At 38.2% G+C, this 22952-nt stretch overlaps 1 protein-coding gene across 4 annotated transcripts in view; it reads left to right on the forward strand.

Annotated features, from left to right (window-relative positions):
• The window catches only part of LOC122809608 (anoctamin-10-like), a 946079-nt gene that overhangs the window by 519207 nt on the left and 403920 nt on the right, over positions 1-22952 (forward strand). For all 4 annotated transcript variants that reach the window (XM_044081230.1, XM_044081232.1, XM_044081233.1 and 1 more), the window contains exon 7: positions 12524-12579. In XM_044081230.1, the coding sequence (XP_043937165.1) occupies positions 12524-12579 (56 nt within the window). The remainder of the gene's footprint in view (positions 1-12523; positions 12580-22952) is intronic.

The raw sequence follows: 22952 nt of genomic DNA on the forward strand, positions 1-22952 counted from the left end.
TAAACACAAAAACGACTTTGTTAAAGTGCAGGCAGTAAAATAAGTACAATATGTAGCTGAAACAAGCTTTTTAAATCACAGAAACTCTAAAAATGTGGCATTTTTTGTGGAATTAGCTAAAGGCAGAAAGAAAATGCAGAAAAAAATGATACCTAATCACTCCAAAGTCTCTCTTTTGTCTCTCTGCTGCTGTAGAACTCTGCAGGGCACCAGGCAGGAGCTTGCTAAGCTATATACAAGCACAAAAACCTCACAAATGTGGGTTTTATAATGGGGAAATGAAAGAGAAATTAGCCCAAAATGGCCAATAAACTACTAATTTCTGGGCGGCTGAAACCACTCCTCCAGGGGCAGATAGGCTGCTCAAAGCTCTCCTCTCTCACAAAGCACATGTAGCACCTGCAGATATCATAGAGGTTCCTCACCAGGAGAATCCAGGGTCTCAAACATCTACCCTACACAGATAGGCTAAAAGCCCTGTCCCTCTACTCAGTCTCATACAGACTCCTCAGAGGTGACCTCTGTCTGGCATACAAAGCAATCTCAGACCCTGCCTTGATGGGGCTGCTGTATATCCGCAAGTCAAGCTCCACTCGAGTAATCCACATACGCAACCTCAACCTGGTCTGTGACACCAATAGGACTTGTTGATGGGACAGATTTGTGTACCAGAGACTTTCCCTTTTGTGGAATAGACTCCCTCTCCATGTAAAGCAGAGTAACTCATTAACCATTTTTAAGTGCAACCTGGAATAATGGATGGGGAACAGAAAATACACCCTGGGATTCCACGTGTCCCTGCTGGAGAGGGGCATCAGGTGCTGACTTGTCAGAACATGGGCTTAATTCATGGCTATATTTGTAAGGGTCTCAGTGCTAATAGCCTAGTAACTTCCTATGATTCTATGATCCTAAGAACAGAAGTTTTGCCCTCGGAGTCAAATCAGAAATAAGTTGACAGACCTGAGAAAGAAGAGCCAACACATAAATAGACATATGGGTCTGATAATTAATAGCCCTAAAAGATAGGGTAGGAGAAGTGTAAACCTTATTACCCAGCCTTTCCATAGCTCTGCTGTCCATGTTAGAAGGCAATAACTTAGGGGAAGGAAGCAGGTGATATGGCTTATCAGAGGCTACAGACACTACAGAAGGGTCAGCAGCAGGACATTAATATAAAAAAATAACAGTCCTTAGGCACCCTATAAAACCTGTCAGATTTCTTGGGAGCAGGGTGCAGGGAATCAAGCACATGAGAAGCATTGGAGAAATCATCCAGGAAAGCAACCAAAACAGAGGAATAGCCACAGTATTAAGAGATTCCAACTGCAGCAACTCATAGTGCCTCTTATGGATATCAGAGACCTTAGCACAATCCCATTTAAAAAAAAAAATCATCATCCCAGAGACTGTATCTTCAAAGAAAATTTCTTCAAAAGGATCATCAGGACTACTAGATTTCTCCTCCTCTGACTCATAGTACAAAGAAGAAGGAATCTGAGTAGAATAAGTCAGGGATTCATCATCAGAATCCAACTCAACCTCAGAAGAATCCTATTCTCTAGGCCTGTTAAGGGGAGTAGAGAACTAAGGAGGAGCAGGAACCAAAACCCCTTGAGTAGCCTTTAAGGACATTAAAGCAGTAAATAGCCCTTGAGTAAAAGCCTGCCAGTCACTTTGTGGATCCCCAGGATCAGAAGAAATATGTTTAAGTTTTTTTTTTTTTTTTTAATGTCCCCTACAAAAAAGTGAGAAGGTCACCCAGGATGACAGATGAGATCCACAGTAGAAACATCTTCCCAAACTAAAAATGGAGGAACTCCCCTAGGCCCCTCTGAAAAAAAAATCAACCACAGTTCCCTCTGAACATCTGAGGTGGACACCTGCAAAGGCTTTTCAGACATGCTGCCAGAAGGATCCTCACCAGTCTCCAACACGGTCATGGCAGAGCCTACAGGATTTTAATGATCCCAGGAGGAACACCTGGCAGAGACTGGACAGCAGAAGATTCCAGTCCTACCTTTTTCACATTCTTCTTCCTTAATGGCTGACACTTGGGGCAGGAGCTTCGTTCCATTGCATCTTTAGCGAGAAGCTTAAGACACTGGTTCTCAAGATACAAGGAAGGGGAAGAAAATCTACTGCAAAGGGTTTTCAGGATGAACACCTGACAAATTGAACAAGATGTATGGTCACGAGAAGTTCCTAGACAAAAAAGACACTTATTGTGGCAGTCTTTATGGGGAATATGTCTCTCACATTGGCATTTACCCTTCCTGGAAGACATTAACCCCAAGGAGCACAAAACAAGACAAGAAAAAACAAAAAACCCAACAGGGCACTTATCTGCAACTGCAAAGAAGTCAACAAACAGGTGTAGTCACTGGAGAATGAAAATGTGTTCAACTGGCAGAAAACAGATGCAGGTAAATAGACTGACAGTGAAAAGATACATTCAGGCTGATGACAAAGAAGCACTGACTATGGTAGGCCTGAATGTCACCTTTTTGCCTTATGTTATGCAAGGAGAGTTTAGGTGACGTTCGGCATACCGTTAAAGGAACAGGAATCTTTGGTAGACTGGTTAGATGTCAGGCTTCCATGGCAGGGAATCCCCATATGTTAAGAATACTGCAGCAGTGAATGTAAGAACATCTAAACAACATGACAGTAAGATATAATGGTATACAAAGATTTTTAAAGTATGAAGTGTACAATAACACACAAACAGCAGTATAAGTCAGAAACCTAACACAACTGTATACAAGGGTTCCTATTACATGATCGAATTCTAGAAATAGTGAATGCTCATTTGTCAAACCCAAATGCAGGAAACCACAGAATATTGAAGGAACAGGGCAGTTCTCCATATTTTGCTGTTTTTTTTACTGTGGTGCAGTCTCGGAGTTGGTATATTTAAGGTGGAGGGGTGGGTGGCACAGCTTCCCCCATCGGGAGGTGTGGGGGTGAAGCCCCCCTCCCCACTTTATGCTGGCTGTACATTTTTTTTTGGATCAGCAAATCTTTCCCTGGGAAGAAATTCGCTGATCTGTTCCTTCGACATTTTGTGGTTTCGTGCATTTGGGTTTGATAATAGATCATTCGCTATTTCTAGTGTTTGATCATATAATATGAATACGTATACAAGCTGTGACACCCCTCCACTGGCCCAATAATCAAGCAGCCTCAATCCTCACCACTAGCACCAGTGAGGGATGCACACATTGGGAGGATGACAAGTACACACACAGTAAAGTACAATTTCCCTTAAGAGCACACAGAGGTTATAGTCAGTCTGGGTATGGTTTCTCCCTCTCTTTCTAGATCCCCAAATAAGACTCCCCAATGGTGCAGCTATAGGGATAATATCTCAACCGAGCGGTCAAGCCAAAACCACCAGCATCATCTCTGTCCAACCAGTGCTTCGTGTCCCTGCCCAAGTAGCTGATGTATACACGTTGAGATTTGATTTATACACACACACACACACACACACACACACACACACACACACACACACACACACACACACACACACACACACACACTCCTGGGAAAGGCTGGCACAGGTTTACTAGCTATGCCCCTTTTTGCTCAGCCTAAAAGATAGTTATCACTGCCACCAACCAGCTCTTTACCTATCAGCTAGTATAAGCCCCTTACCAAAGGGAGACCAATTCTATTGTGTAATGTTAGTATTATCCAAATGGTAAGTGTGACCAAGGCCAAGGCTATTGTAGTGACCCATACAGTGTCACCAAATGCATATGCAAGTAATCTAAGAGCTTAAATATCTCTAAACAAACCAGCCACAATTAAAAGGTTTAAATATATTTAATAATAAATAATAAAAGAAAAGACAATACTCAATAAATCAACACAGTGAGTACAGAGTTCAGAATTACAGGAAATATTTTAAAACAACATTGCTGGACAGTCTCAAATAAATAAATACAGAAAACATCTAAACTAATCTTAATATATTCCTATCTCTAAAATAAATTACTTTTCCCTAGTTACTTACTATTAGCAAGGCAGAAGTGTTGAAGATGGATGTTTCCAGGTCCAAAAACAAATACAAAATGCACAGTCTCTATGAGACTTCCCAAATTAATATCAAAACAGTACTGCTGAGTCAGCTTGATGACATCACTCTTTGTCACCTGCCAGCAGTTCCCAGGCTAAACAGATACTTAGAATTTAGCACCTATGTGTCAAAAATAATTATCTCTCAGATGTGCAGCTCCTAGGAAGTCACAGAGCAATAAAGCACTTTACATTTTAAACCTAGTAATTATTTCTGTTTCAAGACAATTGGAAAACCTCTAGCTCTAGACAGTGTGTCTGCTTGCTACATTGAAACACAATCATAAAACACTTTACTTTTCAACTTATTTTCTTGAAGGTTTGCAAGTTAACTCTGTATGTTCCATCCTCTACTATCAAAGCATACATTTGCACAGGTATATAGTTTATACACATTTTTGTTCTTTTCTGGTAATGTACGCTGTGGTTACATTCTTGAAGCTCAGTACACAACATACAGTTCAGCACACACTTCTGTACCAGTATTTTAACATCCGCATAACATATAGTTCTCTTAAATTTGTAAGACAAGCACATGAATTATATTACTATTAACAAATGACATATGATTATTTACAAAATTCCAGATACCTAGGCTGGCAGTATTTCCTTTCATCACATTTCTATATAAATCATATTAACATTTTCAAGTGACATATAATTATCTACAAAATTCCAAATAGCTGGACTGGCAGTATTTCCCCGGTGTCACACAAGCAAATCCTTAATCCTTCCCATGACAATAAGGTAAGTTTGATAGTTATATTGCAAACCCAGTGTTCAATATAGCAAACATTCAAACTTAGGACTCCTAGGAACCTTTTACAAGTTTGCTAACAGTTATACCTAGAATGTAAACAAAATCTCTGTACCATTTATTAGAAACTTCAAAAATTTGACACTACCAACTTCCCTTGTATATTTAGGAAGAGAGTTCCATAATGTTCCTGCTTTATGATGAAAATACTTGATGTTTTAACATCTGGCAATCTTACACACACATTGTCATTCCTAGTATTGATACTACAACCCACAAATATAACACCAAGAGAGGATGTTAATGCCTCATCTCTTAACAATTTATACACAAGAATCTTAAACACCTATAACCAACTGAGTACAGGGAAAGGGTATTAGTAAAAACAAGCAAACAAACAAAAATACTGCCACTTAGATACTAAATAAACTTGAGTAAATGTAAAAATGAATTTAACCAGCACCACAACACTCGATAGTAGAACAAATTTATTAAATTACACCTGCTAGTATCCAAAGACTTTCACCATACAGGCCTCATCAGGCAAATAGTTAAACAGTAAAAGAAGCAGCTTTAAATATCCTAATAAGTCTTGTGACTGAAATCATGTGACTTTTATAATTAAGCATTTAAAGACACAAACATATACTTATATGAAAAATGTGTATGAAAAGCATAATATATACAATAATAAAAATATATAAAAAATATTATCATTTTATTCTGTCTCCTAATTCATATAAAACTGGTTTCAGTGTAAAACTGCCATTAAGACCAGGAGGATGCTGTACCTTAAAACAAATAAACCATTTGTTCTCCCAACTTTCAGTATTTCTTTTTATTTTAAGTATTTAAGACTTTCATTTATTGTGTGTAGTATCAGGAAACAGAATTTAAGGGTCACGTCAGTATCCTTGATGTACTTATGAAGGGCATTAATTTCTATTTGTCTGACATATGTTCACAAATTCTTTCTTTTAGCTTTCTGTTTGTTTTACCTATATAGAACGCATTACATGACGAATTTATGAACATATGTCAGATATCCGAAAAACTTAGACATTAATTGCTCAAACAACATGGGACCAAGAACAGATCCATGGGGGACCCTGAAATCAACATTTCTTATTTTTGAAAAAGAATGCCCTAGTCTCACTCTAAATTTCATTCCTGATAGCCAGTTGACTAGTATACACTGTAAGTATTCATATTATGTTTTAACATAGGAATAAGTATGCTGTCATGCAAAATCAAATTAAAGGCTTTCCCCAAATCCTAGTAAGATGTGCACTACCAAGGCCCAAATTCGTTGAACAACAGATGTTATCATAGAACTGGATAGGATGAGTCAAACATGATCTTCCCACAAGGACACCATGTTGCTACATATTAATCCTTTGTCCAATATTTACCTGGAGCAGACTACAAATTACCCAGTCAAAACATTTTCTCGGTATTGAGGTCTAACCGATAGGTCTCTAGTTGTCCAGTGATTGTTAAACATATCCTTTGGGTAGTAGAACAAAAACTGGTTCCTTCCACATATTGTGAACATATCCTAGCTGCAGTAATTGTAATACATATCACTTGGGTACAGGGTCAACTGCTTCCTTGCATATGCTGGGAACATATCCCTCTTCGGGGTGATTTTTGTACATGTCCTATAGGTATTGGGACAACTTCTTCCTTCCACATCTTGGGAACATATACTTCCTCCAGTGATTGTTGAAACAGGACTTGAAGACAGGATACCAAGCCACTTGCTATGCCAGAAAGAAAACATCCATTTAAACTGCCAGGGCCTGCAGCTACACTTTTTTAATGCCACCCCCAAGACCTTTGAAACTAACTCAAAAGGGATGTTTAGACATCATCAGTTCTACTACCCATCCTATAGTTAAAATCCTTATGCTCGTTTAAAAGTGAGAATTTCTCAGCAAATAAATCTGCTGGTTCATCTGGATCTGTAATAGCTGAGTCTCCATACTTAACAGTAATGTTGGGGGTGGGGATTTTCTTTCCTAAAGCATCTTAGGTGCTTGAATAGGGCCTTCTTATTCATCTTACTATTCACAGCTAACCAGTTCTCATGGTCAGTTTTAATTTTCATATACAGTGTATCTGCTTTCATATTGATGCTGCGTTGTAGTGGTAATGGAATTAAGGGTATGAATCTGGCAGATGGCAGTTTGGAGTGAGTTCCAGGTAGACAGGTCTAGGTAGGGGAAAGCTCTGTCAGTGATGAATAATCAAAGCATAAGAATCAGAAGACCTGAGACCAGCAATGTTAGAGTTTTTAATAGAATCTAGAACAGAAGCTGCCGTTAAAAAAGGAATAATTAATAAAGCATATAAAACATTGCATGATAATTAATCAGAAGCGCATCGAAAGGATTGGGAGGAGATACTGGATAAGCAATTCATAAAAATACAGTAGTGAGATATATGTATATCTCCCAAATATGCAGCAAAGCCTGGAAGATTTAGGATCTTTGCCTGGAAGTGTTTACATAGATATTTTTATACCCCAAGTAGACTCCAAAGAATTTTTCCTTACGTGGATAACAAATGTTGGAGGTATGACGGGCAAGAAATAGGTGGCTGGGAACATATTTTTTGGAAGTGTAATGAGCTGGCAGACTTTAGGGATTCCCTGCAGACTGCTCTGTCAGTGATACTGGGTGAGCAGATTGGACTGACTGGGGAGATGATTTGCCTAGACATAGTAAAGTCATGCTGAGTAATTATGATGGCTGCCAAAAAAGCAATTACTAGAAAATGGAAATCAAAGTCTACACTAAATTTACTAGAAGCAGTGAATATAGTAACAGAGATAAAACAACTGGTAATGGTATCTTTAGATTCTCTGACAGAAGAGAGTAGATGTAAGGCCTTACAATTGACCATATGAATGACTTATATAGATGTGATAGTGAGATAAGCCTGTCTACATGTTTACATGGTGTGGGTGAAGCCTCATGCCTGTTCCAACAAACTGTCAGATGTAAGCTTGCATTGTTTATAGTTTTTGTGAATTCCTGAGAGAGGGATTGATGGAAAGGGAGTGTATGAAGACTGATAAAGATACTCCTCTGCAGAGAGAAAGCCTGCCTTGTTTAGTTAGCAAGTTGGAAATACTGCTTCATTTGTAGAGCAATATTTTTTTCTCATTTTGAGGATGTAAATTGAGAGACAAAGTGATACATCTAGTTAGATTCCAATATATCTTATGGGCTCAGTAGTTTTTAGAGGGTTGCTATCATGGCCTGTAAGGTTCCAGATGACATAGTATAAGCTAAAGAATTTCTGGGTCCCCCCAAAAAAGTAACACTGCATTGATTTTGCTGAGACTGGCTTAGAGTACAGGTTTCACAAGCCTGATGAAATTGATGCAGGCTATATTTAAGAGTTGCATATGGTATCCTGTGAACAGATGAAAAGGTCATCTGTATAGCAAGATGCTGCATGTCTTTTTTAAAATAATGAGGACATTAATGTAAATAACAAAGGTCCAAGGACAGAGACCAATGTCTTACAATACTGGTTAAAGGGAGGACTGGGTTTTTCAGGACAATTCTAAAGAAAATACTCTTCAGGAATTTGGAGAACTACTTTAATGTGGTGGAACTGATGCCAAAAAGGGAGAGTTCCTTGACAAGAACAAAATGGCCCTCAAGGTCTTATGTCTTGAAGGAGTTTAGCAATATAAAGTCTGAGAGGCTATCTGCATTCAATAAGTGGCAGAAACAATCAGTTAAAGTGACAAGAGCTGTGATAATGCCATACCCTTTCCTAAATCTTGGCTGGTGACTAGGGAGAAGTTCCTGGGCTTTAACAAGCTTCAAGCTGTGAAAGGAGTCAGTGTCTGTTCGACAGTGCTCTGGGGACAAGGATGACACTGACAATTTTACAAAGGTATGCAATAACATTATCGGTGAAGGATATGCTTCTTTTTGTGCTTTAAGGTAAGGTTATGAAAATATATTGGGCCAGAAAAATGTAAAGATCATCTTAGCAAACATTTCCATATATTATTAATATTATCTAATATAACCATTTTAAATAGAAAACACTTTCAAAGCCATAAATGGACTCAGCAGAGGTCTTATGTGAGGAGAAGGTGGCACTGAGGAAGTGCTGTTGAGTGGTGTTGTGGTCCTCTTGGTGTAGTACTGGTCACCAAACTATAAGGGTCAGCTCTAGCCACGGCTTCATTTATTAGTCATGCTTTAATATATGGTAGGTGATGGTCTTATTTGCTGATACCTTTTAGCAGAGAATGAGGACCAAAGAAAGCAGTGGTCAGTGAAATAACAGTAGTCAATATAAGGGGCTGAGAATCTATGGACCAGAGTAAGAAGAGGTTAAAGATATAGGAGTAGTCAATATAAGGGGCTGAGAATCTATGGACCAGAGTAAGCAGTGGTCAGTGAAATAGGGGTAGTCAGTATAAGGAGCTGAAAATCTATAGACCAGAGTAAGCAGTGGTCAGTGAAATATGGGTAGTCAATATAAAGGACTGAGAATTTGTAAGTTTAGTAGGGTGTGATTGCCATTTAGTGGATTTCAACATGTAGGTCCATTAAGAAGTCAGTGGAAGTGATGCCCTGCCATTGTGAAAAAGGGAAAAAGTTGTCTTAATTTTCCCATAATAGACTGATGGCTCCATGTAATGTAGAGTTCCTGCAGTTGAGTACAGTGGGTAAAATCTGGTCTGACCTCATACTGCAAACCGTAGTTTGAGAGAATTACCAAAAAGACTATAACAAAGTATACACTTAAGGTCATGGTCTGAATTATAAAACTAATGCTATGCTTGGAGAACAATGCAATTTTTACTTGCAAAAATAAATAAAACAATGCAAAGCCTTGTGTCTAATTTTGGTATAAGTTGTGTGTGAATGATATTAAAAAAACATCTTCCAATAAAATGCTGAAATTGTTGCAGTTATTTTGTTAAGGTGCGCTCTTTATGCCACTTCCACCTCCTTCCATACCATGCTGTCATCTTCCACCTCCTTCCATACTGCATTCTCATCTTCCACCTCCTTTCATGACACACTCTCATCTTATGCCTCCTTTCGTAAAACGTTCTCATCTTCCACCTCCTTCCATACTATGTTCTCATCTTCCACTTCCTTCCATACCATGTTCTCATCATCCTACCTCAGTGCTCTTCTTCTTAGCCCCCAACTCTCCACATGTCTCCCCCTGAGTGAGTAATAGATATGAGTGTTCCTTTAAGTTTTTTACTCATACACTGTTTACATTGACATTTCAGCTATGTGGCCTTATTTATGTAAAATTACTTGGCCTCGCAGAATGCTCTCCACTCCACCTTAGTAATGTGTGTTAACCCTAACCTTGCTGCCAACCCCAAACCCTAACCATACACCTTACCTTAGAAAAACCTTCCTATAATAACACTAAACTAGACATCTCAAGACCCTGTTTATACTCAAACATACACACAACACTACATCTAAACCTAACCTAACTTCTACTCTAACTTCAACCCATAAAACAATCAAACACCTACTCACACACACACACACACACACACACACACACACACACACACACACACACACACACACACACACACACACACACACACTAAATCTATCTGACATCTCCATTTTAGTAAACAAATTGCTTTCTTTGGGACTTTTCATGCTTTTTCCCACTTTTACAATTAATTTTATATTACATTTTAGGGGTATTCTATGTCTGGGAATATTCTGCTGCTGCTTCTGAGAGGTGGACATTATTGGCTGAAGTTCTAGCTTCTTTTTTTTTATATATTTTTCTGTTTATCTCCTTAGTATAACAGTGGTGGGCAACACTCCACATAACACAAAGCAAGATTGTATTAGACAGCCTCAGGCACTTTCAGTTTCAAATTCTTTCTTGAGGACATCATTTAATTCCATCTTTTAGTTTTATTTGTTTGTTTTTTTTTTTTTTTTTATTTGTATTTGTTGGCCAGTGTAGAGCTCTGATCTTCATGGGCCTTTTTTCAGACTCAGTTCAGGAGCCCTGTCTGGTTAGGGGACTTGATCAGAATCACACAGTTAGGCAATGAGGGCTGACAGAATAATACCCTGGACCACAGAAAAAAAAGCTCATTAAAAGCTCCTTAATCCTCTGTGCTAACTGCCAGACAAAGTTAATTAAAGGTATACAAACCACAGAGTAAAGCAGCAGTACCTCGAACTAATGCGATCTCATAGCCTGTCTGAACCAAAACTGTCTACCTTGTTTGCTGCTTTAACCTCATTTTTATGTAAATTTATTATTTTACCTTATATCAAATTAATACCTTAATTAGGAGCTGAAACACTATTACCTTTTCTTATTCACCCATAACATCCACCAAACGGAACAAGCTAGACTCAAATCTTGACCCCATGCTGTTAACTTAGTGATCAAATTTAACTTCATTTACATCTACCATTTTACTTAATAAGTTAGTAAGTTTTATAACAGCATTTAAACCAGTTGGGCATTGAGGAATGCTGATTCTGCTACTTCATGAACACTAGTAAACTACACACTCTGTTCTCAAACCATTTGTCAAGTTTCTTCTTAAAGGACTCCATACCCCCACCATTTCTTATTTCTGCAGGCAATTTATTCCATGGCATCACCATCCTCTGAGCTGGATATGAATCAAGCTGATTAGTTTTCATATAGTTTAACTAAAATTTCATGTTGTTGTGATTTTGAACTATTCTATAGGAGTAAACAGATAAATCCAGCAGAGCTTGTAAAGTCTGATTACAGAAAGTCTTACGGGGAAATCTTAATAAGTACAGCTTAAGTTGTAAATACCTACCTTAGAAACTGAGAATTTATCTGAAATAATCATTTTAATACAAATCTGATTATGACTTGCTCTGTTTCATTTGTACTGTTTTTTCTTTTAATGATTACTCATCATAAATATTCAAGTTATATATCTGTAATTAGAAATTTAAACACTTAAAATTGAACTTGAAATTAAGATAAACTTTAGTGTTACCTTAAAGGATCCCAAGGTGTTGCAGTTTCTGATATGTAGTGACTGTGAGTGATAATAGAGGAAACTATGAAAAAGCAGTGGAATTGATTGTCAGTGAGTAAAAGTGTAACCCAAGAGTCACATGATTCATTCCATGTGATACCTACCAATCTGCATTTGGTTTCTTATTATAATATAGCTAACTGCATTAATTTGAGCTCTGCAGTTTGCATGTCCATCTAAACAGAAATTATTTCATCAGTTCTTTGTACCTTACCAAGTAGCAGATAACTTGCTGATGACATGTTGTTTCTATACATAGCAGACAGAAAAATCATCAGACTAAAAAAATTGGTGCCTTGTGGCTGAACACAATGTCCAGAAGCAGACTTCACACTCTCAAAAAATGTACTTTGATTTAAGATAACAAGTTCATCATTAATTTTGTATGGAAACTGCAACAGATGCATCACCTTGCAGCATTTGCTTTAATTGTGTGATTTGGCTTGTTGTTTTGGGGAAAGTAGCATTAAACCTGCAGTCTCTATCACTACAACTGGTGAACCAATGCAATATACTCACTGTTAGAAATGAAGTAATGACACAGGCCAGCACTGATGTGGCTCTACTTTAGTGAGTTTCAACATGACAGTAAAGTAATTTGTTTTGCTTTGCAGAAAACCATCGACTGGAGTCCTCATTTCAGAGTTACTTAACCCTTAAAGCACTAGTGGTGAGTATGGTTTGAGTCTGCATTAAAACAATGCTGAACGGTTTACAATAAGCTTCCAGTTAGAAATTAAAAGCTCTGCCAATGTTTGAATCATTAAAAATAATGTTGTATAAAATAAGGTTTTAAATGAGGAAGCACATAAAGAACGAGAAACTGAATGGAAAAGAGCCAGTTTTGCTATATTTACAAAAGAGAACTGGAACTTCCTGGCAATAGTTTGATAGACACAAAAGAGATTTCCTCTATGTAATAGTGTTTACTGCAAAGTTCCCACATGAACTGTTTGTGTTTCAGTATAGCATCAGTTAAAAAAATAACAGCTAGAGATTAGTCTTGTCCTTTCAGATCGCCATTTATCATTGGATGTGGTAGACAGAGAGATCCTATTGGACAATTTGACCCATTATTGTTGCCTCTCAGATGTTCTATCACACTTTTTGACAACATTTTTGGCTATACTCAGCAAGTCATTCTTGGAGATGATATCATCTTACTCTTCCCTTGAAATGCAAGGTTTCACAAGGTCAGTTTTGCATTTGCTGCTCTTCAGTGTGTATGTTGCTGTTAGTAGATACAATTAGTAGGACACTGAAGTCATCCTGCTGCTGCTGAATTGTGTTTAGCCTATATGCACCTACTTATGAATGTCAATGTGGCTTTGCTGTTCTGGGAGTCATTTAATGGCATCCAGCTCTACTGTCACTTCATACAGCAGTGTGCAGTGATAGTGGAGTTAAATGCCATTCAAGGGTCATGACACACAGATTTATCTCTCATACCTTTGAAATCCTGTATGTACCTTAAACAAAATTCCTTCAGACTTTGACTATGTCCATAACTGAATGGTTGATAACTGGGTAAAATTCAACACCAGCAGGATGGTTGCTTTGGAACTTCTTGCCCCCGCTTGTAATTTTTCTGCTTAAATTGCATTGCCCTACATCATCTACAGTGGAAACAAACTGTAATTCAGGTCAAAGGTACATAATTTAGCGGTGATGCCTGATGATCAACTAACACTTATGGACCATGTTGAGCCATCATGTTAACACTTGAGGAAGACTTTCCTAATTGAGCACCTTTTTTTAATTAGCAGATTTACCTCCAGTTGTGGATGCTTTGATCTCTTCACATGTCGAATATGGACCATGTGTCTACCATTGTTGAGCCATCATGTTAACACCTGAGGAAGACTTTCCAAATTGAGCACCTTTTTTTAATTAGCAGATTTACCTCTGGTTGTGGATGCTTTGATCTCTTCACATGTCGAATACTCTAATGACTTTTACATGAGGGCACTGAATGCTCGTCTGCATCGGCTACAATTAGTGCAGAACTGTACTGGTCAGCTGCTCACTGGGGTATCTTGATACCACCAAAGTACACCATTGCTACATAATCTGCACTGGTTGCCTTCAGTGTCATATCGCCTATAAAGGACTGACTCATCCTAGTAAATCTTGCCCTTCACAGCTTGTCTCCCCATATTGTAAGGGACTACTCTGTGGTATTAGCCTGCTTACACCCTCTGCCCTTCCACCCTCGGGCTGCTGGTGGTTGTAAGGATTCAGTCTGATTGTTCAGGTGAGTAGGTCTTTTGCTTGTCAAGATCTGGGTCCTGTTACAAAGGTGGTTGAAGCTGATCTTGATACTTGATCATTTCAAATGTTACCTTTGTGACCTGGTCTTTGGTAGTTAGTTGTCTTAGCTATATATTTTGTATATATTTATTGTTACTGTTTGTGAATGTTTATTTACATTATGTTTTGTAATTGTGTTTAGTCCATATCAGAATCAGCATCAGAATCACACTTATTGGCCAAGTATGTGCACATACAAGAATTTGACTCTGGTTTCAATGACTCTCCAAATATGAATTACATAGACGACCAACATACAATTGTTAAGAACAAGACAAACGACATACATGCGACTATTAAGAACAAGGCAAAAAAATAGTAAATATACATATACATATACATACAAGGTGCAAAGTGCAACTCAGTGCAAGAAATACTGAAATAAACTAAAAAAAACCCCAGTATTAACAATATGTAAACAATGCTTCAGAAACCTCAGAGGTGTGGAAAAAAAAATACCCCATGAACTTGATGGCCTGTGGGAAAAACTGTTCTTATATCTGCTTGTTTTGATACGTATTAATCTATAATGTCTGGCCGATGATAATAGTTCAAAAAATGGTGGCCTGAATGTGAAGAGTTGGTGATGATTTTCCCTGCCTTTTCATGACTCTGGAATAGTACAGGTCCTGTAAGGAGGGCAGACTAGCACCAGTGATATTGTAGGCAGACCTGATTATTCGATGTAACCTATTTTTGTCATGATTAGACAGAGCTCCAAACCACACTGTTGTGGATGAGCAGAGAACAGACTCAATGACTGCTGTATAGAATGGAATCAAAGGTTCCTGTAGGAGGCTGAACTTCCTCAGCTGTCGCAGAAAGTGCATTTAATGTTGTGTCTTTTGTATAATGGACCCTACAATGGTCACCCAGTTCAAGTCCTGGGAGTTTATAGATCCCCAAAACTTGAAGGATTCCACAACTGATACAGCAGTACTAAATACAAAGGTGGAGGGGATAATACTGTAGTATTACTCCTAAAGTCCGCTATCATCTCCACAGTTTTAAGAGTGTTTAGCTCCAGCTTATTCTGACTACACCAAAGTGACAGCTGCTCAGCCTCTCCTCTGTATGCATTCATCACCATTCCTGTTGAGCCCGATGATAGTTGGATCGTCAACATATTTAATAAGTTTGACAGAGGGGTCCTTAGAGGTACAGTCATTAGTGTAGAGGGAGAATTGCAGTAGGGAGAGCACACATCCCTGGGGGCACCTGCATTGATCTTGTGATAGCTAGATGTAAATTTCCCCAGTTTCACTTGCTGTTTCCTATTGCTTAGAAAATTAACTGGTAGCAGAATACGGTGGAATAACCACGTGGTAAATTTCGTAGCAAAAAATGTTCAAACAGGCACACTGGCAGCTTCTCCAAAATCTCCAAACACAGTCAACCAAAGTTCACTAGGAAAAAGAGAACACACTTGCAGAGTCCCCAAAGCTCAAGGCACAGTTGACCAAAATTCACTTGAAAAAAGAACACGCTTGCAGCTTCTCCAAAGTAAAAAAGTAAAAAATGTGTTTAATCCATAAAAAAGTAGTAAGCGCTTTCGCGTAGGTTCACCTACGCTTCCTCAGACATAAAAACTATGTAAAACTCTCCAACTTTTAAACACAAATGGGCAGGAAAATGCAACAATTAACTAAACAATCATTCAATTTACCTCATCTGTTAACCAGAATTTAAAGGAAAATAACAACTGCAGCAAAAAACTGCCTCCTAAATGTAAACAAAACACACTCGGGCTACAAAATTTACCACGTGGTTAGACCACCGTACTCTGCTACCAGTTTATTTGTTCTTCCTTTTTACGGTGTGTCTATTTAGTACTGCGGCTGTTTCCTGTATTGTTTTGTGCTTAGAAAATTAGTGATCCACCGACAAGTGGAAACAGGAAGAGTTTCAAGTGAAGAAGTTCCAGAATTATTGTATTAAATGAAGAATGCACTTACATTTAAATAAAATCACTTGGTGGTGGTTCTGTGGTAGCATTGTTGCCTCACAGTAACACACTGTCCAGTTCAATTCCTAGCTAGAGCATTTTCTGCATGGAAACATGCGTGAATGGGCGTACCTTCATTGAAGGTTGTGCATCAGGGCTGGTAACTCGGCATATAAAAATCAACTACCAATCATTAACGGACCGGAGTTCCGCTGTGGTGACCCCTAACCGGGAAAAGCCGAAAGACACAACAACAACTTACATTTAAATATGAATGTAGCTTTGCTGCTCTGGGGATCATGGCCCTTGAACTGCATCTAATTCCACTGTCACCTCATACTGCTGTGACAGTTCTATTGGATGCCATTCAAGGGTTATGACCCCCATAACAGCAAAGCCACATTGACATTCATATATAAGTGCATAGAGACTAAACTCAGTTCAGCACCACTTCAGCATGCATGAGATATCACATAGCATATGACACTTGCAGCATATCAGTTGTGTCTCATTCTCAATTGCAGCTGAAATGCATAGTTTGTATTTTTGATCATAATGTACAATTCTAGTGCACATTGTGGATGCTAACTTTCTGAACATGATAATTATAGAGTATAAAAAATGACCCTGTTAAGGAGGATGACAATAAAACGCAGCTCTGAAATGTAGCAGTGATTTAGTTTTAAAAGATGGCAAAAACAGGGCTTCAGAATGAGGCAGCACATAGCAGTAGTGATAATTTTGAATGTGGGGCTTTAGAAGCTTATCAATATTGTAGAACTTTAGTACTTTGGTTACACTTAGTACACAAGTACTAAGTCACACACTATGTACTGCTTGCAGTTCTGGATGATAAATAAAAAATGGATGTCGGACTGCTGCAAGGTACTTAGAAGAAAACTACAATAATGATCCATGGGGTGGAGGGGGAGGAATCTGATCAAAGACTAAATGTTCTAGAACTCTTCTCACTTGATGAAGGATATGATATTGGTGCACAAGATCATGTTAAGGAGGTGAGAAGAGGCTATCCTGAGCAGGCACAGCATAAGTTAAAAAGGGGGCACAGGCAGTTGATTTCTGGGATTAATTAGTCACTGGATTTCAGAAAGCACTTTTTCAAAGAGAGGGTTGTAGTCCATGGAATGGATTATCACAATTGCTATGGTAAAAGGATTCACAGAGGTATTCAGGAGGGCATAGGAAATGCAAAGCTGAAGGTAGGGATGTAGGGGATACAGAATGTTAAATTAACTTAAAAGGGTAGGCGTATAGTTCAATTGTGGACTATTGTCTGGTAATGCAATATCAAATCTAAAGTATCTGGGGTTTATTCTAATGCCAGGAGGGCTATCTTTCTTATATTACATGTGTTCTTATTTAATTAAAAATTGTGCTGTCTCTGTCTGTTCAGCAACTGTATCAGTCTTATGTATTCTTTTTTTTTTTTTTTTTTTTTTTGCGTGGACTCACACTGATATTACATCATTTGTGTTCACAACATCTTCCAAACTCTCATTCACTAAAATGACACATCTTTGAAATACTTTCAGTGTTGATGGTACATCAAATGAAGTCACAGTAACCTATACCTTCTTAAAGGCATTTTAAATGTACAACTTATAGCCTTTATCATCTAGATTTGTCAGCCAGAATTCCTGACTTGCATCTGATATTGTGAATAATTTAATATTTAGTATAACTGAGATCATTTTCTGGACCACAAGCAATAGTAGTAATCACATGGCGCACATCTGTTGAATCAATACAAATGTCAACATTATAATGCTTCACAAGAATGAGCATACTTTTCATCCATTCTGTTAACTCTTTTAATAATTCCTAAGCTACTGAATGCTTTTGCCATTTTTACTTCCTGTATATAAACTTCTGTATTTCAAAAATGGGTTGACATTTTCTTGTGAACTTTTAATGGACTGTTACTTGCATAAATAGCCATAAAACCCTTAGAATGGCTTATACCCTTAAAGGAGAAGGAACAACTACATTTTGAATTTTAATGGAATATCTCATTAAATGTCATTATATGCCATAATACAGAACAAGAAAATCAATATCACTTTTATTCAGAAATATTCACATTAAAGCCTGAAGTCACACCAGTATTAAATGTATGTACTGATAGCAGTAAAATGTGTTAGTTAGAACAGACTTTAAAGCTATATTTATGTTCATCTCACTACTTTGCAAATGTTGCAGTAAATCAATTTACAAAAGGCCTCTCTGGCCAACATTTCACCATACATACAAATTACAATATCTCTCCACACTTCGATATTATGATGAAGTTGTCAGGACAAGACTTCCAAAGCGTCCACACTATACTGCATATTGCATGACCTACTTACAAGTGAAGAATGCAGAGAAAAAAATTGAAATATCCCTTCATTTATTTTAGAAAGTGAAATGGAAGTTTCTTTTTTCTGGAAAATGTAAACATGACAAGATGAGAGTGTTATTTAGGTCCTATTTCCATATGAGCATACTAAATCTATGTACTGAGATTGCCTGCATGAAAAACTGCAAAATTAACATTTTTATTGTGAATGGAATAGCAAAAAACAGTCTCCACATGTTAGTATAGTAGTAACATGGTACTTTGCAATACAGGTCCATATATCTGGGACTTTTGAACTATTCTAAAAATTCTCAGACTAGGATTTTAAGACTCTTGATTATAGAAGCCATGTAGTCTGTGATTCTGGACATAAAAATATTTATACAAATTTATATTCATATAATGTACTTTACTGTAAATAAATCTAGATTTGTGGCAGGGGAAATATCCTGTTTCCAATGACAAAAAATCCTTGCTATGGAGACATAGATGAGTATTTTTAGTTAAGTTGTAATGACAATTCAATCAGTATGCATTCTGAAATAGTACTTCAAAGCCCAGCCTGAGCAGAAGTCATATACCCACTGATGGAAACGGATTATAATGTAAAATTTCATAATGTGACAGTGAAGCCCTACAAACGTCTGTGTTTTGTGTATTATATGTTATAAAAGGCAAATGCTAGATCCACTTTGAGATTTCATTACAAACCTGTCAGAAAACATACTGCTCAACAATAAAAATAAATGCATGACTGCCACTTTATCCTTTTTTTTTTTTTAAATTCGATATTTTAATGTTCAAAGTTATAAAACCTCCAACATATGATATAGACCCCCTCTATGAATGGGTGAGCAGGCAGTGACTACAAATTCCCATCCTCCCCTGCAGACTCCTACAAGGTGCACAAGATGCTATTTAAACTTGGGTTTCCTGAAGCCTAGTTAGGGTTTTATCCTTCTATGCCACAAAACTACCACTGCCATTCTATTCATAGGGCAACTCAGCGTAGTTCGATGCTGAACTGATCCCATTCTAATGTCCCTATAGTACAGGGCAAATTTCTAATAGTTGCTTATTTGTAACAATAAAGGAAAAGAAAAGAAGAAAACATGATGTATTATTTTTCTCAAAAAAGTATATGCATAAATAAATGTTTATACATATGTATCACGGGAAGAGGATTGTAAAGAACCTGGTATCCCATACATTTTTAGTGTAGTACTCTAAAACGTGTCATCACAAATGACAACACTGGTCTGAGCAGTAGTAGAATGTTTCAGAAGTTCCTCCTTCAGTACATCTTTTTTGAGTTTCTGCTGTTGATAGCACAAATACACACACACACACACACACACACACACACACACACACACACACACACACACACACACACACACACACACACATACACACACACACACACACACACACAGCCCTAGCAGAGTGAAGTCTGCATAGTTTGACTGGATTCTTTCTTCTTGAGGGTCAGTGGTTACTTAAGTAGGAAGTGTCTGCCCGAAAGATGAAGATCTTAATTAGCACAGGATAGATTACTGTGTGCTCATCATAGTACCTTTCCTGAATCTGCTGTCTGAGCTTCACAGTATACTCTATGGATCTGACTTTTTACCCTGTAGGGACTGCCAACAGTACACTCCTCTGATATGATCTTTTACCCTGTAGGGATTGGTCACAGTATACCCCTCTAATCTGACCTTTTAATCCCATAGGGGCTACTTACAAGGTAGTTCAGTCTTCTGTCCTCTCCTTCCAAAGAGAGGTACAGATGCTTTTCCAGGTGTTTTTGCCCCTATGCCCGGTGACTATCACACTTCCCCCAGTTCATTCATTCATTCCCTCAATACTGGGTGTTCCCAACATGATAGCAAGAGCTATTCAGGCAGCTAAGAGGGTGTTTTGCTCCTGGCCATTCACAAACTAACAGCTTTTGCCATAACTTAATTGCCCAATGAATGTTTCACCTGTAGCACTCCACAGACTATCTCAACCAGTAAGCCGTGGGCACACAAGGAGTCTAATATCAACACTGAGCTCTGACTGCAGCATAAATACCCACTGAATGGCTTTCTACTTCCAAACAAATGCCAGTTTCCTTGTCTGATGATGTGTTCATAGCAAAGCTCTTATTATTGTCAGCCATTTGGCATTTTTAATAGGTTCTTACTCCATCCCTTGATGATTGATTTAGTTACATCACTGCAGGTAACCTACACACTCTCACTGACGTGTATGCTCCCACACACATGCCCTCTGGCAACTACTGTCACTGGCTTGGGATGCCAAGCCTACATTCATAGACACAGAGGTTCAGAGGTACGTACTAGGCTAACTGCCCTTGTGGGCCATTTTAAGCCTAGTTGATTCCCCTTTTTGCTCTCAAATTAACCTATCCCATTTGGTTATAGATTATCCTTCCCAATCCCATGATCCATAATTACGTATTACCCCAAATGAGAATAACCGGGAAAAGCCGAAAGACACAAACAAATTTCAGGAGGTCCATACATAGGATAAAGCATTTAGGACCTGCCTCTATCCATTAATAGTACAGGGAGCAGTCCTGGGGTAAATATTCTTTTTCCCATCCATATATCCAAGCTGTGCTTGAAAATGGACAGGGATGAACTTTGTTTAATGTGGATGGGGAGGCTGCTCCAGAGCAGCAGTATCCTCTGTGATACCATGCACTGGTCCATAGCCTCTAATGCAAGCCTCTGCTAAAACTCGCTAACAGGTAGCCACCTTTCCGTTCTGGAAGTCGTGAGCTGGCATGGCTGTTCATTCATAAATACTTCATCCCTGTATGCCACAGAGATGAGCACAGAACATGTAAAATAAAATTTGACACATATCTTCCAGTGATGGCCTCATCTGAACTTTCTGACATCTCATAGCTCTTTACACTGAATATAGAGCTTTTTAATGGTATATATTGCTTGAAAATAACCCTGTTTTAAGGAAATGTATCTTTCCCTCCATCCATTCACCACTGGATGGGTAGCCCTGCCATGGTTGGTATTCCATACCGCACACTTTTACCTATGGCCAATTTAGAGTGTCCAATCCACCTACTGCATGTCTTTGGAATGCGGGCAGAAATCAGAGCACCCAGAGGAAACCCACACCAACAACAGGGAGGACATGCAGAATCCACACAGAAGACACCCCAGATGAATATCGAACTGAGGGACCTATTGCTGTGAGGCAACAACGCTATCTTCTGCACCACTGTGCCACCAATTTTTAAGTAAATGCATGACTGGCTTTATTTATACTGTTTAGTCTGTAGGATGATTATATGGAAATCTCGGTGTTTCTGAAATAGAGGAATATATGTAGGAAATTATCTCTGTTCATGAAATGAAGAAATCTTTGTTAAGATCAGTTGATTTGTAAATCAGTTGTCCAGAAGCAGATGTTTCTTAATTATCACAGTTAAAAAGAACATGTCAAGGGATCCTTATAAATTTGAAGCACACGGGTTTTTTAGACATGCAAGATACATTTCCAATGTTCAGTATCTGTGTGCTGCATATGTGTTTCTTTCAGGACAGATTATTCACATAAGTCCGCAACTGTCATCTAGGTGATTTTCATCAGAAAGAGGAATGTTCAAGAGGTGATGAAGAATCAGATTAGAAATATCAGATGAGACTACAAATACACTTGTTGCAAGGCAATGTAATAAACCAACTAGATAATTAAACCATACCCACATAACAACACACACACACACACACACACACACACACACACACACACACACACACACAAATGTAAAATAAAATAAATAAATAAATAAATAAAATATGTTTCTTCAAAAGAACCACTATCTGTAAAAGGTTTCACTTCATATTGCCGAAATGCTGAAATATCGAATTGCAGCATTTCGACAGTATAAAGCCGAAACCATTAAAACACCGACACTTCACAACTACAAAATCACCACATTGAACACACAGCGTACAGCACACAATGCAGAAACCATAACACCCACTCCATAAAACACTGAAATACTACACAACACCACACAGGCACACACCTACACTACACATATGCAGGGGGGGCAAGCCCCCCTGCACCCCCCACAACCCCTACTTCTATATACTAACTCTGAGAGCGCACAAACAGTAAAAAAAAAAAAAAATCACACACAACCAACAGACACACTCATACCATCACCTCCCTACCCTGACCCACTTGGTACAAGTTACAAAAACTTTCACGCACACTCACTCACCGTAAACTGCAGACATCATCCCAGCTGAACACTTCCGTACGATAATGAAAATGCATAAGTGCGAATTTGATATAGTTCTATTCGCGATTATGTGCTTTCATCATTTAGAGGTTTTTGCTTCATGGACATGAATTGCTGAAATTCAATATTTCGGCAATTTGCGTT

Source organism: Protopterus annectens, chromosome 8.part0 (genome assembly GCF_019279795.1).
Source record: "Protopterus annectens isolate FY-2018-M chromosome 8.part0, PAN1.0, whole genome shotgun sequence".
NCBI classification, from domain to species: Eukaryota; Metazoa; Chordata; order Ceratodontiformes; family Protopteridae; genus Protopterus; species Protopterus annectens.